Consider the following 14,278-nt stretch of genomic DNA (forward strand, 5'->3'; position numbering starts at 1 on the left):
GCATATACAGCCTTCAAGTACCTCAGCAGGATGTAAATAAAAAGCCACGATGAAGAATTTTGGTAGGTGTGGGGTAAGGAACGGAAAAAGAAGGTAGATACCCCTGACGTTTTGGTTTCACATGAAACCCTTCAGCTAGTTGGCGTTACCGCACGTACAGGGACAGCCTAGAGAAGAGCAGCCATAGACACCTCAGCTTCACTTACCAAAGAGGGGAAGCTGTGGCTGAAATACATGTATTACCCCTTTGCTCTCGTCAGACTTGCCACAGAGCCTTTAACAGCTACCCACTGGCACCTGGCGGGAAGGTCATTTCTCACCTCCCTTCTGGCATCTATATCCTATTAGCATTTTCCAGTTGCATGGAGAACATGTCTTTGGCAGGGAGGAAAATGTGATTTTAAAGTGATAGGCACAGACCATCCTCAGCCACAGAAATGGAAAAGGAGCTGTTGTCAAAGTCCCCTACCCCCAAAGGAAACCCTTTTGGAGCAAGTGGAGGCATCGCCCTTCCCGCTGAAGCCTGATGCACGTTCTCCTGGAATGCAGCACAGTAAGTCAAGCAAAGTCTTCTCCCTACCTCAAGATCTCTTGCTAAAGCTTACAACAAACCATCACTAAAGCCCACAGCAGCAGCCTAACTCCTCCGCCTGCATTCTGGGGAGACGCAGCAGTGCACACAGAATAAGAGGCTTGCAAAACCCAAAAGGGCTCCTCAGAGTTGTCACTACACAGTGATAAACTCAATAGGGAGCTACTGTGACAGTACAGATGGAAAGCCTTTGGAAAGGCTGAGAGAGTTGGTCTTGTTCAGCCTGGAGAAGAGAAGGCTTCGAGGAGACCTTATAGCGCCTTCCAGTACCTGAAAGGGCTACAAGGAGGCTGGGGGGGACTTTTTACAAGGGTCTGTAGTGACAGGACAAGGGGTAATGGGTTTAAGTTGAAAGAGGGAAAATTTAGATTAGATATCAGGAAGAAGGTCTTCCCAGAGAGGGTGGTGAGGCACTGGAACAGGTTGCCCAGAGAAGCTGTGGATGCCCCATCCCTGGATGTCTTCAAGGCCAGGCTGGATGAGGCTTTGAGCAACCTGGTCTAGTGGAAGGTGTCCCTGCCCATGGCAGGGGGGTTGGAACTAGATAGTCTTTAAGCTCCCTTCCAACGCAAACCGTTCTGTGATTCTATGATTCTATGAAAGCCTTTAGTAATTTCAATCTATTGATTTCAGACACTACTCTGGAAATCCCCGCTTCTTTCAGAGCTACAGAAAACTCTTTATACACACACATACACACACACCCTCCTTCTATTCCATATAGTTCATGCTCCTGCTGGAGATCTGAGAACATTCAACTTTAATTTACTGTGACCAAGAGAAGGCCATAGTGTCTGTGTCCCTCATGTAGAAGTGTGAAGATTAGCATATCCTAAACTAGCGATTTTCTTACGTACTGATCATTGCAGTGCCATTCCAGTTACAGGCACTTTGAACTTAAAATTACTGTGAACTAACTCCTTCACCCAAACTCCTACAAGGCCCCAAGAAAACAACCCCAAACCCCCCAAACCAGCCCCTGATGCTAGAAGGCTCGCTATTTCTAGTACTGGTCAAAAAGAAATCTCTGTAAAAAACTCAGCATCATCTCCTGCTCTCTTCCTCCACACCAGTTCCTGTTCCTGACACCAGACCCTGATGGATCTCCCAGTTATCGTAGCAGATTGTGGCTACCCTCCCCAAACAGCAGAAGCAGCACTGATACGGAGGCAGTCAGCTTGACAGCACATTTGGAAGAATGAGAAAATCAGCTTTTTGCTCTGGACACTGAGCGTTCACAGCACACTTCTCTCCCACTGCGACTGTCCCCACAGGAGATTCAGGCCACTCCTGAGCGGTCTGGCGGCTCTAAGAGAGGAGATGTCCCAGGCTCGCGGTTCCCTGTTGAAAATCCTGGCTAAGAGTCACCCTGGTCAGAGGAGGACGCAGGTTTTAACCTCTTTTTCTGAATGGTACCGCACAAGAGAACCTTCCCCCTCCAATCCGTCCGCCGTGCCCATTCAGCCCGACGCGTTGACAAGGAGCCAAGGACCACAACACAAAGAAATGGGACTTCATGTGAGAGGCTATGACTCATTTACACATGAAGTGTTGCACGTATTGTGGGAGTCAGGAAGGGCAGCATCGGCTTCACAGGTGAAGAGCGCATGCAACACCCCAGCACAGCCAGACTAGCTCAGGAGATGGGCAGAAAATGGCACTCTCGCTCCACAAAAAGTCTGGCTATTGCAAAAAAAGTTTTGCTGTCATGCAAAAAGAGCAACAAATGAGAGCTGTGGAGGGTTTTTTCTCCCTCAATCAAGTGAGGGTGGAGAAAAACTACTTTTGATGGAGATGACGGGCACCTGATAGCGTAACAACACTGACATTTTCTAACCCCAAAAAGCAACCAAAACTTGTTCTCTTTCCATCCTCCACTCAGCTGAATGTCTAACAACCTGGCTGCTATGGGGTGGAAAAATGGATCAGAAATTTCACCCTGGGACGGAACAGCCATAAGCGCTCCTGTGGCACAGTATTTCCCTTGACAAAACCATGCCACTGGATTTTTTTCCCCGTTCAGATGCTGGCAGACTAACTTCTCCCCTGCTCCTCTTCCACACACTGAGCATATCTGGTGTAAACGCAGCGATACTTGGGAGGCTCCTGCAGGACCCTCACAAGCTATGCTGATTCTTTAGCAGCACATTCCCAGCCTTCTGCTACATCTCTGACCCCACACTCTGGGCAATGCTCCAGGGATACCACGATGCTGGCTACCAGGGACAGGTTAGAAATCCTATTCTTTGCTGGTTTGGGTGTGTATCTGTCACTAGTCAGATGCCACAGCACAAAACCAGTGAGCAATAAAGGAACTGTGCACAAAAGCAGAGAAAAGGAGATGTGTATTATCCAGCTGGGGCAGAAGAACAGACACGGCTCCCCCACAAGCAAGGCCTGCGGGAGTTGCACACGAGGCAGGACCTGGCAAGCAGGTCCTTGCTGTGGGATCCTGGGGCAGCAGCAGTTTTAAATGTGATGTGAGAGGCATTCATCCACAGCACCAGCAGGCCATCGGAGCTGATGCTACAGTGAAGTTTGAGATGCCTACGAAAAAATTTTCTTCACACCATCTTAGACTAGAAATACCGGTTGCAGAAGGAGGTACCCGGTGGGCAAAAGGAACACCATCCTTGTGAGTGTGTCATAGCACCAGATATAAATTTCATTTCACTTTACATTTCTCCTCATCTGCTTACTTGCACGTTCATGCTTTCCACTTCAGCAACAGGGTTCACTATTATAGTCTGTTACAGCAACAAGGAAAGTTTATTTGCTGAAAAAAAAAACAACTAACGGCACAGTCGTGGCAACCACCACCCCCCATTAGCAAAACTAGCCTGCTTCAGTGTGCTCAGGAACTCTGGCCTGTCATCGGCCAAGGGTCACTTGCTGCAGTGCCACCAAGCTCACCAACAGGTTTCTGTGATGTCCCGCCGACCTGCTGTGGTGCAGGCCTGCACAAGAAGGAGTGTTACAGAACAGACAGGAATCTACCAGCTGGAAAGGACTTTTAATAGGAAGATTTTCCTTGGGTCCTTCTTAGTCAAGTCCGTAAATACAGAATTCCATCCCGTTAACTTCAAGCAACATCTCAAAAGAAAAATTTAAAACCAAGCCACCTTCTCATCAGAAGGTTCTGATCTGTACTTACTTATTTTGGGCAAGTCACTGAGCCTGGCAATTCTGGCAAACTTGCTGCTAAAGCACAGTCAGAGCTGCTATACAGGGAAACCTGCACAAGCGAAGGTGACTACATCAGCATCTGACAGGCCTGGAGTCAGGTCTCAGGGGAAGCCTCCCTTTCCTGCTTCTGGGAGAGGACGAGAAGGTGCCTTGTGAGCAAAAAGCCAAACGAACCCTGCAAGCAGTCCTCCAGCGAGCGGCCTGGGCTGAGGACCTGTACACAAGTACCTGACCACCCCAGAGTCCCAGCACTGGAATTCACCCTTGGAAGCTGGCAGAGTCATCAGCTGCCACTCTGCAGCTGCCCTGCCTTCCTCACGGCAGAGAGTAATGACCCGGTCTGGCAAACATGGAGCTCCCAACACCTCTGGTCAGATGAGTCAGGCGTGTGATTTATTCAGTGCCCAACGCCAGCATATCCTCTGAACGTCTTTGTGTCCTTTCCTTCTCATTCTACGTCCCTCTCTCACGCTCTCCCCAGTTCCAATGAGCTATAACTTAAATAAATATGGAATTACAAAACTGCATTCCCTCCTGTTTCTCCTCTGTTTTCACTGACTGTTTAACCTGAGCAATATGATACAGAAAAGGTAATGCTGCAAGCATTGCAGCTACTGCTTCCTTTGTGCAGCATTATGTTTTCTTCCCTCTTGTGACCGAAATCACCCCTTTTGTTCCACCTCTAGCACACTGCTTGCAAAATGACGGGTAATGATCAAGGAAACAAGATCTATTCCCTCCCACACAGAACCAGCCTGTAACCATCACCCATGTCATTTTGCTTCTAAGCTATATTCCTTTCCCCCACCTGTCTTGCAGTTTTTTTGTAGGCTGTAAGCTCTTTGATATGGGGACTAAAGCTACGTGGGAATTCACAAAGTCTTATCAGCTCCAAGGTGCTCCACCCATGCAAATAAATGAATGGTGAATCGGGGGATGAGAGAGGGAAAGGAACATGCATGTGATTTAACATTTTGTTTCCCCAGTTGATAACTGTACATAGTGCTACATCCCTACAAAGGAAACTACATGAAATACATTCGGTAACTGGGGTTACAGAGAATTTTCCCAGTCAGCAAGTTGTCTACGGTACAAGCAAGAAATTATGTTTGTGTTTAAAAGGAAGATCAATTATTTCAAAGAGGCATATTCACGATGGCACTTGGATACCAAACTACGTAACACACAACACCACCACAGATCCTCCAATTCATCAATTTGCATCCATGACTCTGAAGCTACAAATCAGACGTTCCTCTACAGCCTGGCTACATCCTTGGGGAAAAATCCATCCCATTTGTCAAAATAGTAGTAGTAGTAGTAATAATAATACCAAAAGAGCAATACTCCTGGATATCCATAACAACTCCTGATAATATGTAAAGAGAGCTAAAGACCTTTCTTGATGTCGACTTCTTCCTGCAACTTAAGCATCCTAGTAGTTGTAGTGTGTGTGTGTATGCACACGTGCCATGCCACACTCGCGGATCACACATAACCCACATTTTCTGTCCAAGCACTGTGTCTTTAGTCAGCCTGAAAAGTCTCTCCCAGGAAACAAAACAGCCCCCTGTCCTGTAATCCCTTCCAAACTCCTGGGTCATGGTCAGCACTCACCTGTGCATGTTTCCATTGGTGGTGAAGGACTGTCCACATACTGAACATTTATAAGGCCTTTCACCTGAGTGCACCAGCATGTGGCGATCAAGGGAGCTCGCTGAGCTCAGAGACTTTCCACAGATGCTGCAGGAATGGTCTGTTCCTCCAGTGTCAGTGTTATGCTAGAGAAAGCAATGATGTTTTTTTCATTGAGTGCCCCTTCTGAAGTGCCAGTAAAATATAAGTGAGAACTATAAACATCTCAAAAGCAGCTTTGAAGAGCCACTTGGCATAGTATCTTACATTAAGGTGTATCCTGTATATAGGTCTCCTCCCCAGCCCTCCCCCCTCAACTCCACCCCCACCCTTCATTTTTAACTCCTTAATGCACCAGCGCAAGTAGCTGTTTCCTTAAGCATCCAAAGCAGAACCTTCTGACATAGAAAAGCACAAACCTCCTTACAGCGTATGCATGTATTTCAAGAGGAGCAAGAAGAGGCCTGTAGCTGACACAAACTGCACCATCCGTTAAAAAAAAACAAGTGTATTTTTAATTCTGCCTCCCAAAATTGCTATATCCTGTAAAGGACTGAGAGGCTCTTCTACACTGAGATGATTTAAACACTGTGTCTTCCTGCTTCTTAATTTGCATGACCAGTACAGAGATCTGTACTCAAACAGGATAACAAACCAGGACTTATGCCTCATGATGGAAGTGGTTTCCTGGATCTTTGGGATACATTAAGCTACGCCGAACAGGACATACATCCTTGTCTGAGCCACTGTGGGGGGAGCGTTGGGGAAGGAAGGGAGGAAAATTACCCACCTCAGGGTTGGGTTATTTTTAAAGAAAACGCAAGGGGAAGGCTAAAATAAAAGCAAAACAATTGAATAAAATTATAATGGAAGCCTATCGGGTTTGCACATGGGACTGTCTCTCACCACCGCAAAATGCGCGCTGGCAAACCAGACACTCCTACGAGGAAACCTAGAGCCAGTACTCTGCGTACCTGACGAATGTGCATAGTTAGCTGGTGCTGTGTAGTGCAAATCTTTTCACACAGAGGACAGGTATAGGAAGACTTCTCTTCTTTTGTTTCCTGTGAACAAAACAAAACAAAAAAATCAGAAGGGATATCGAAATAAAAGAACTCAAAAGCTGTTACTGCTGGGGAAGTAAAAAATATAATCCATCCAAAGGCAGGGCACTGCCGACAGAAGAACCTGCACCTATACATTTATCACCCTGACAGATCCCTCAGGGAAGTTTCAGAAACTTCTGAATTTATAAATAGGGCCCACTTCAACTACTGCAGAAGTACCACAGCTGTTTTAGCAGCACACGGATACTCAGCAGTAGCAGCCCAGGGCAGGAAGTGAAGGCAATTATTGTGACCGGCTCCGGCTGCCAGGAGGAATTTAGGTGAGCAGAAAGCAATTCCTGGAACACCTCCAGAATATGTGGGCAAACACCACTAATCTTCCCAAAAGATCTTCAATAAGCAGAAGCCCTCGGGACTTCAGGTTTTCCACCCCATCCTGATGCAAGGCACTAGCTCGGTGTCCGTTTCTAGGGGCCGTATGTTCTGCTCCGTGGCTGACTCAGAAGGAAGAGCGCCATTTACTGAATCACCAGCATCATTTCCCTCAGCATCCTGTGTTTCTCCTGGAAGCATCCCATCCAGGCACACGGGCCAGGCCCAACCCTTCTGAAGCCTGCAAGATCTGATGAGATCATAGCGAGAAAGAGGTGACAATGCAGGAGTGTACGTGACTCAAAAAGAACACATTATGAACCCGGTTATTCTCCACCCAGGTGAGAAGCAGGAGTAACCGTGGTCAAACCACGAGTACAAACAGTGAAGCCGACCGGAGGGCCCAACCTGCTTTAAGTATGCCCTGGAGACTCCCAGAAAAGCCGCCACTCTTTCGGCCAGGGATGAAATGGCACTCCTGCCGGGACCAAGGGCGTTCGCCTGAGCTGACCGCCAAGGACGGCTACTACACGACATGAAGGGTATTTTCACCGCCTCCCTAAGAGGTCCAGGCGCGGCTTCTGCACCAAGTGCGTTAAAAGGAAGATGGTCTGGCACGGAAAATCAAACCTCAGGTTTCTGTGGAATGATGCAAATCTTGACCAGCTAGATATATCCACTGCCTCTCCCCTACACTTCTGGTGACAAGAGAGTACAAAAACCATCTCTGCATCACCCGTGGGAAAGTATATTTATGCCAAAAGGACATGTTCTACCGAACCTCTTTGCTGGCTATTTTAAGTACCATTAGTAAAACCATGAAAACAAGCAAAAAAGAAAACCCACGCGGGTAGCTCTTTAGCTGGGAGGGAGTTGATGGGTATGAGTGTATGGGTGCATTTCCTTTCTTCACACAACTCTCTCCCCGCATCGCCACCCCAAAAGTCATCAGCTCAGAACCATTTCCAGACTGTCAGGCACAAGTGTGTGCGCACAACACCGAGAATGACTAACCCACGTCTCTGTGATGAATTCTCTGGCACGTCAGGAGGGAAGATGCTGAGACAGTGTTAGAGAACGGGGTTTTTAAGTCTCAATAAAGCAATACCCCTTCCTGCATGATTTGGGGAACCATTCTATTTAGATCTAATACTGTGTTTGCAAAAATAAGGCCGCAATAGTTTTCTATTAACTTCAGTGACCTGTGGATGTGGATGAAGAGCTATTTTGCCATTTTGCCTGAAGTAAACAAAACCTGTGACTTCACTTCCAAAAGGGCTGGGACTGCAACAATGAAGTTCTCCCGCTCCTCCCCACTGTTTCTCTCATATGTCTTTTTCTAACTGCATTTCAGGGCCCTCCATCCTACAGGTGATCACTGCAGGCCACGCACACAGGCCAAGGCCTAGCATACAATCACCCGCAAAAGATCAGAGAGCAAGCAAGAATGGCTGCCGTGACGAAGTCTGAACATCCCAAGAAAATGAAAATGCATTATCCCAGTGCCCCCTTCCCATTTTTACATACAAACATGTAATTCGCACGGACTCATTCCACCTTACTTATACAACTTTAATTTTACTATGTGCAACCTGCCTGTGGAGTAATGTTCAGCTCCAATTATACTGCAACCCTGTTAAAGTTGGCTCAGGACAGAGAACAAACACACTGGGCCGTGAGGAAAATCCCTGCAGCTGTGCTGACAGTTTAGATGGTGTTTAATCCGCAGGGTATTTCTGTGAAATTATCAACCTACTGCTGCCTTTTTTTTTTTGCACCCCCCCTTGGAACAAGCGCTGCAGCTGTACATGATGCACTTGATTTTTTTCAAAGCCTGCTTTCCAGACTACCTGCCCTTCGAATCAGCAAATTAACAGAAGATAGAGTAATTACTGGTTCACCTTGAAGCAAAGATCAGAAACACACTTCAGCTCAGCCAGAGCTGATTAGTATTGAACCTGGGGTTTATTATTAACTAAAGCTCAAACTTTCTCCAGTTGTCACACAGGGTACATTCTGCATACCGTAACACAGCTCAAGCAAATCCAGGGGTAGCTACAACAGGAATGCTGCTGACTGACCCAATCCAGACCAAAAACACATTAGCATCCCTACTGGAAAAGCACTCCCACTCACAAATTTGAGACGTAGCACTCAGCTACCCCACTGGAGCCAGGCTGGTGAAAACAAACTTCCTGAACTGAAAGATAAAATTATCACCTAATTTGTTAGCTACTCTCCCTTCAGAAAGTCAACCAGGCACAACTGCGCTGCGTTCAACTGATGGCAAATGCTTTTGGAGTTGTGCATTAGGTCTACTCGTTTTTCTCCAGCTCAGAGACACGCTTTCTATTTTCTTGCAGAGCAAAGCAAATGAGAAGTTGAAGTGGATGCAGGTTGATGTGAGAACACGCTTACTAGACTATGGGCAGACTAGAGCCAAGATAAAGTCAGCATTATGAAGAGAACCATAGACCTCGGGACAAAGGTTCAGGGCAAAAGGTTTCACTGCCAACTCATGGGAAACAGCAGTCAGACCCAGAAAACTAGCTAACTGTTATTATCCCTGAAACTATAATAATAAGGGGCACATTCTGACCAGAATCTGAGATCTGTGAGCTGCTACACACTGAAGCCATTCAGTGCTTTCATTCTGCTATGCCGCAAGTGGATATTCATTGCCTTAGAGGTTGCTAACCAGATTGATACCCACTTAATACTTCACCTCTCACTTCTATTTCCTCAGTAATGTAGCCATTTGCCCCTCTGGCGGTAACGATCTTTCAGCCTAAAACCAAATTGGTTATTTACTATGTTTTCAATGTATTTGTTTATTTTTATGCTGTAAGAATCCCTCTTAATCCTGTCACATTTACTCTCGAGCTTCCTTTGATTCGATGCCCATCGAAATATCAGGTGGAATAAAGGTCACCAACGCTAATAAACTTCCCCGAAGCCAAACCACATGGTGTGCCGTCGGACAGCTGTGTAATAGCACTGCCACAGAGACTAGCCTGAACTCCAGTGCTTCACTTCACATGATGAAATCAAGGAACAGGGGCTGCCCCACACCGGGAACACTGCAAATAAACCTTAAAGCCAGGCGCTAGACAATACAGTCCCACACACACAGTTGCCTGCCCAGACTCTTCATTTAAGAATGTTCATTTGCAGTTAATGGTTTTTAACTCCTTCCAAGAAAAAAAACAAGACAAGTCGTAAGTCTGTCAACCGGGCAGCTACTCGGCAAGCTATTAATAAACTACTATAGGAACATCACATGAGTCATGCCTCTCAACCTCTCTGGTCCCTGTTAGATCCCAATTCATTTACAAATTCTCCATGCTTCACCGCAAGCTCTGAAGCAAAGTGGACACAGGGATTTTGGGGTATTTCTTGGTGTTCTGCAGCACCTTCATTGGTAGGGCCTGGCCCAGCGGGAGAAAAACGCACATAAAAATACCCACAGCTTTAACTGATACGACACTCTCCTTTCACCTGTTCAGATCAATATGGCTATCGGCTGGTGCCATCAACTGGTAAGCGGAAAGAAACTGACAGAAGCTGCCTACGTTTGCTCCGCAAGATCTGTAGAAGGCACCCTGCAGTAGCTCTTCGCTGTTCTATTAACAACGAAGTGAGAGCACCTTATGCTTCACACACGTGAACTGAGCGTCCTGATGGGATGTTTCCTTCTAGCACCACCTTTAACTTGAAATCGCTTGGATCTTCCCCTAGGGACAGCTGCCCACCTCATGACGGGCCACACGCGACGGCCGAGCCAAGCCCTCGGCCACGCCACTCAGCGCCCCTCCGAGCTATTTCCTTTCTCCTCGTTTCATGACATGAACTGGTCCCCCAACAGATCAAGTGAACGCAAGCGCCTGGAGAAAGGATGCAGCAGGGAAGAAGCAGGAATTCTTAGGTGGCTTTGCTACACCCAGAGGCATCTGCTCGACCAGCTCACCGCTGCGCGACATCGGCGCCTGCGCTCAAATGTTGTACATGCGGACCCAAGCGGAGCCCTTCGATTCTGAAGTTACGTTCTGGGGAGCCACCAGAAAACACACACAGAGGAGCAACGGCAGAGGCAAGAAATACCCACTGAGGGGAAAAAAAGGCAAACCAATCAAACAAACATCATTAGGTCTTCCACTTTCAAGCAGCTGCTTGTCTCTCCTTCCCCCTCCCTGCATATGGGTTTACATACCTGGTTCCTCCTGCCAATCCGATTCGGTGCAGGAGACTTTGAGGGGGATTTGACAGTTTGAGAGTTCCCGCCATTTTCAGCAATCTTCCCCACATTCATCACTGCTGACATCATGGCGTCAATGGAGGACAAGTCTGCTTCCTCCAAACTGTTTGGTGAACTTGGTGATACCTTGTAGCTGTTTAAGCTTTCCAGCTGCTTCTCTGGAATTAAAAACACAAACACACATAGGAGCTGTGAGAATTGGGCTTGTTCAGCCTGGAGAAGAGAAGGCTCCGGGGAGACCTTATGCCCCTTCCAGTACCTGAAGGGGCTACAAGGAAGCTGGGGGGGGCTTTTTACAAGGGCCTGTAGTGACAGGACAAAGGGGTAACGGGTTTAAATTGAAAGTGCGAAGGGTTAGATTGGATATCAGGAAGAAGTTCTTCCCAGAGAGGGTGGTGAGGCACTGGCACAGGTTGCCCAGAGAAGCTGTGGATGCCCCATCCCTGGATGTCTTCAAGGCCAGGCTGGATGAGGCTTTGAGCAGCCTGACCCAGTGGAAGGTGTCCCTGCCCATGGCAGGGGGGTTGGAACTAGATGGGCTTTAAGGTCCCTTCCAACCCAAACCATTCTGTGATTCTATGAGTTGCATGGCCATGTAAAAAAACCCCATAAAATACCACCGTATTTTCAGCTGCCTGTAACCTGCACCATGCTCTGCTGGGTCATCGTGGAGCACAGGCAACAACCCATGAAAACTGGAGTTCTCGCAACAGGAAACGTTTCTCATATTGGAAGTCATAGGACCAAGTGTAGGTTTCTTCTCACAGGACAGTCCCGTTACCTTCATTTTCAACCTCAATTGGGTATGGGGCTTACAGAGTGATTTACCTTAAACTCTCTTGCTGTCAAACGGTATTACTCGCGGCACCCTGTGATCGCCATGAACTAGTAGAGCAGTACTGATGAATGTACGCTCTGGCAAGCACAATCATTTGAGCAAGCACGTGTTTTGAGCAGAACTGCACGATTAAGGCATTAGTAACACAGTATAGAACACTGGGTTCTCTTTCTAGCCTAGCTTAAGACAGCTCTGTATACGGAATAAGCTAAATTAGCAGAAGTCCAACCAAAACAAAACCCTAAATCCCCCCAGATGCCTCTTTACTGCCACAGCTGGCATCTATGTAGTTTTTTTTTCCCTTTTTGGTCTACCAATCCATATTATTCCATGGAGCCTAAGTGTTACATCCACGACTAATGTCACAGCTAAGGCTGTTCAGATTCAGACTTCTCCATCACATTCTGTATGTAGCATGGATGCTCCTATCTCAGGTACCAAATTCAAGACACACCTAAAATCTCATTTCTAGTTTCTCAACATGCGATGTCAAACACACAGGTAAGGCCTTCCACTTTCCTCTTTACGAGTTTGAAAAGGAAACTGCTTTCAAACGAACCACTCCCTTCTCCCCAAAGAAGTCTCCCACAGGATCCACTTCTGGTGGAGAGCACAGAATCTTAATGTGTGTTGTGAGAAAGTCACTGCAACACCAGAGGATGTGAAGGTGAACAAGGAGGAACACGTTTGCCTGTGAACATTTGATCTCTGCATAATACTGTCTCTGGAAGATAAGTTTGAGTATTACAAACAGGTGGTTTTCTGAAGCTAAGTAATGTGGTGCCAAGTCACTAGGAGCCAAGAAAATCTTAGTTTGGAAGCCGGCAGTGGTAGCTGAGTATTTATGTGCCCGTGTTTCTGCTCAACCTATTTTATACTTTTCAGTCAGATCAAGGTTAGGGATGCGGAAAGAAACGTAAGCACCAGTGCTTCCTATACTCTTCACACAGATAAGGGGTATGATGGGTAAGGAATGTTTCTGCAAGCCTTAATCCATGCCCTAATTTACAGTCACACAGAGCTAGTCAAACCAGTTACCTTCATTTTTATCCCCTGATTGACCGTGGCTCTCTCCGTGGTTGCTGGTCTCCTCGCTTAGTGTAGAACATATAGTAGCGTCTGGCTCTTCAGCCTCTTCTTCAGCAGCACCCTCGAGCACTACGTGAGGGAGAACGGAAAAAGAGAAAGGGAGTAAGTTTTTCTGGGAGCCATTTCAGCAAAATAAGACTACAGTCCTTTAGTTTAGGCTCTGATGACAGCGGCACGTAAACAGCGCCAGCACAGCCAAGCGCTCGCTCCCACGTGTGGCCAGGCGCTGGAGATGCTGCTGCCTCTGCCAGTGGCGAAGCCTGGGCAGAGGAAGAAAGGAAAGCCCGACAGGCTTGGTCCCCAGTATTCAGCCAGCAAAAAAAAGGAGGAGGGAAAAGCAGAAGAGAGCAAGCTAGCACATCACTGACAGTCGTGACACTGATTAAGAAGTTGTAAGAGTATTGTGTAGCTAGAAAATTTAAGTAATTCAATCCCATGCACACACTCCTTCCCCCTTCTCTTCTTGGAGGATTAACATTTACTCCAGCACACAAATTCATGGTGACCTTTCTCTTCCTTTTTACCAGCGGTGAAACGACTACTGAGGTTTCTGGGACCACTTGGCACATTCCTCACACCCACTGCCCCAGGTTTCCAGAGAAGCTGAAGACATAGGCAACCATCATGTGCGCTGACAGACTTTCTCCACACCCCCTTTCTGAAACCACAAACCTATCACGCTATCGTCGGGGTTTCAGGAGGGATGCCTGTTCTGGCTGGAGAACCACAGGGCAACTAAACATCATTTTCGGAGGTGACGGTGAATGAGCGACGCATGAGAAAGAGAGGAGTCCTCTGCCCGGGGCGTCTGCTGCAACAGCCTCTGGAAAAGGTTGTTTGTAATGTGGAAAACTACTGATACATTTTTAATGGAGAAATACACCTTTACAAGCTTACATGCAGAATAGTTGTTTCATTATGGAAACGAACATGCTGTGGCCATTTCATCATCTCAGATTTCCAACTTGCATGCAGCAAACTTAATACAGGTTTTCCATTTTTCAGAAGGCAGAGACCACCGGCCTCAAACCCCAGTTAACTCAACAGGGTTTCCTCCTTTCAAAAAAAAACATATTCTCAAGGATGACATGCAAACTGGTCACGTAACACATCTTCAAACGCTGCCTGAACAGCACTTGCAAACAATAAATGACGACGTTATCCCAACTACTGACATTTTGGAGCGCAGAAGAAAAGGCAGACAAAGAGAAAGGGCCCAGCCTGTGTCAAGCAGTTCCTCATTT

The 14,278-nt window shown here is 47.0% G+C and overlaps 1 protein-coding gene across 1 annotated transcript in view; it reads right to left on the reverse strand.

Annotated features, from left to right (window-relative positions):
* RREB1 (ras responsive element binding protein 1) overlaps positions 1–13,108 on the reverse strand; it is a gene marked incomplete at its 3' end in the record, with an annotated part of 47,869 nt that extends 34,761 nt beyond the window's left edge. The window contains exons 1-4 of the mRNA XM_010149773.1: positions 12,984–13,108; positions 11,063–11,265; positions 6,388–6,477; positions 5,396–5,559 (exon numbers count right to left, since the gene is read on the reverse strand). Coding sequence (XP_010148075.1) covers positions 5,396–5,559; positions 6,388–6,477; positions 11,063–11,176 — 368 coding nt within the window. The remainder of the gene's footprint in view (positions 1–5,395; positions 5,560–6,387; positions 6,478–11,062; positions 11,266–12,983) is intronic.
* Between the last annotated feature and the right edge of the window lie 1,170 nt (positions 13,109–14,278).

This window comes from Eurypyga helias, unplaced genomic scaffold (assembly GCF_000690775.1).
Source record: "Eurypyga helias isolate BGI_N326 unplaced genomic scaffold, ASM69077v1 scaffold13974, whole genome shotgun sequence".
Classification (NCBI taxonomy): domain Eukaryota; kingdom Metazoa; phylum Chordata; class Aves; order Eurypygiformes; family Eurypygidae; genus Eurypyga; species Eurypyga helias.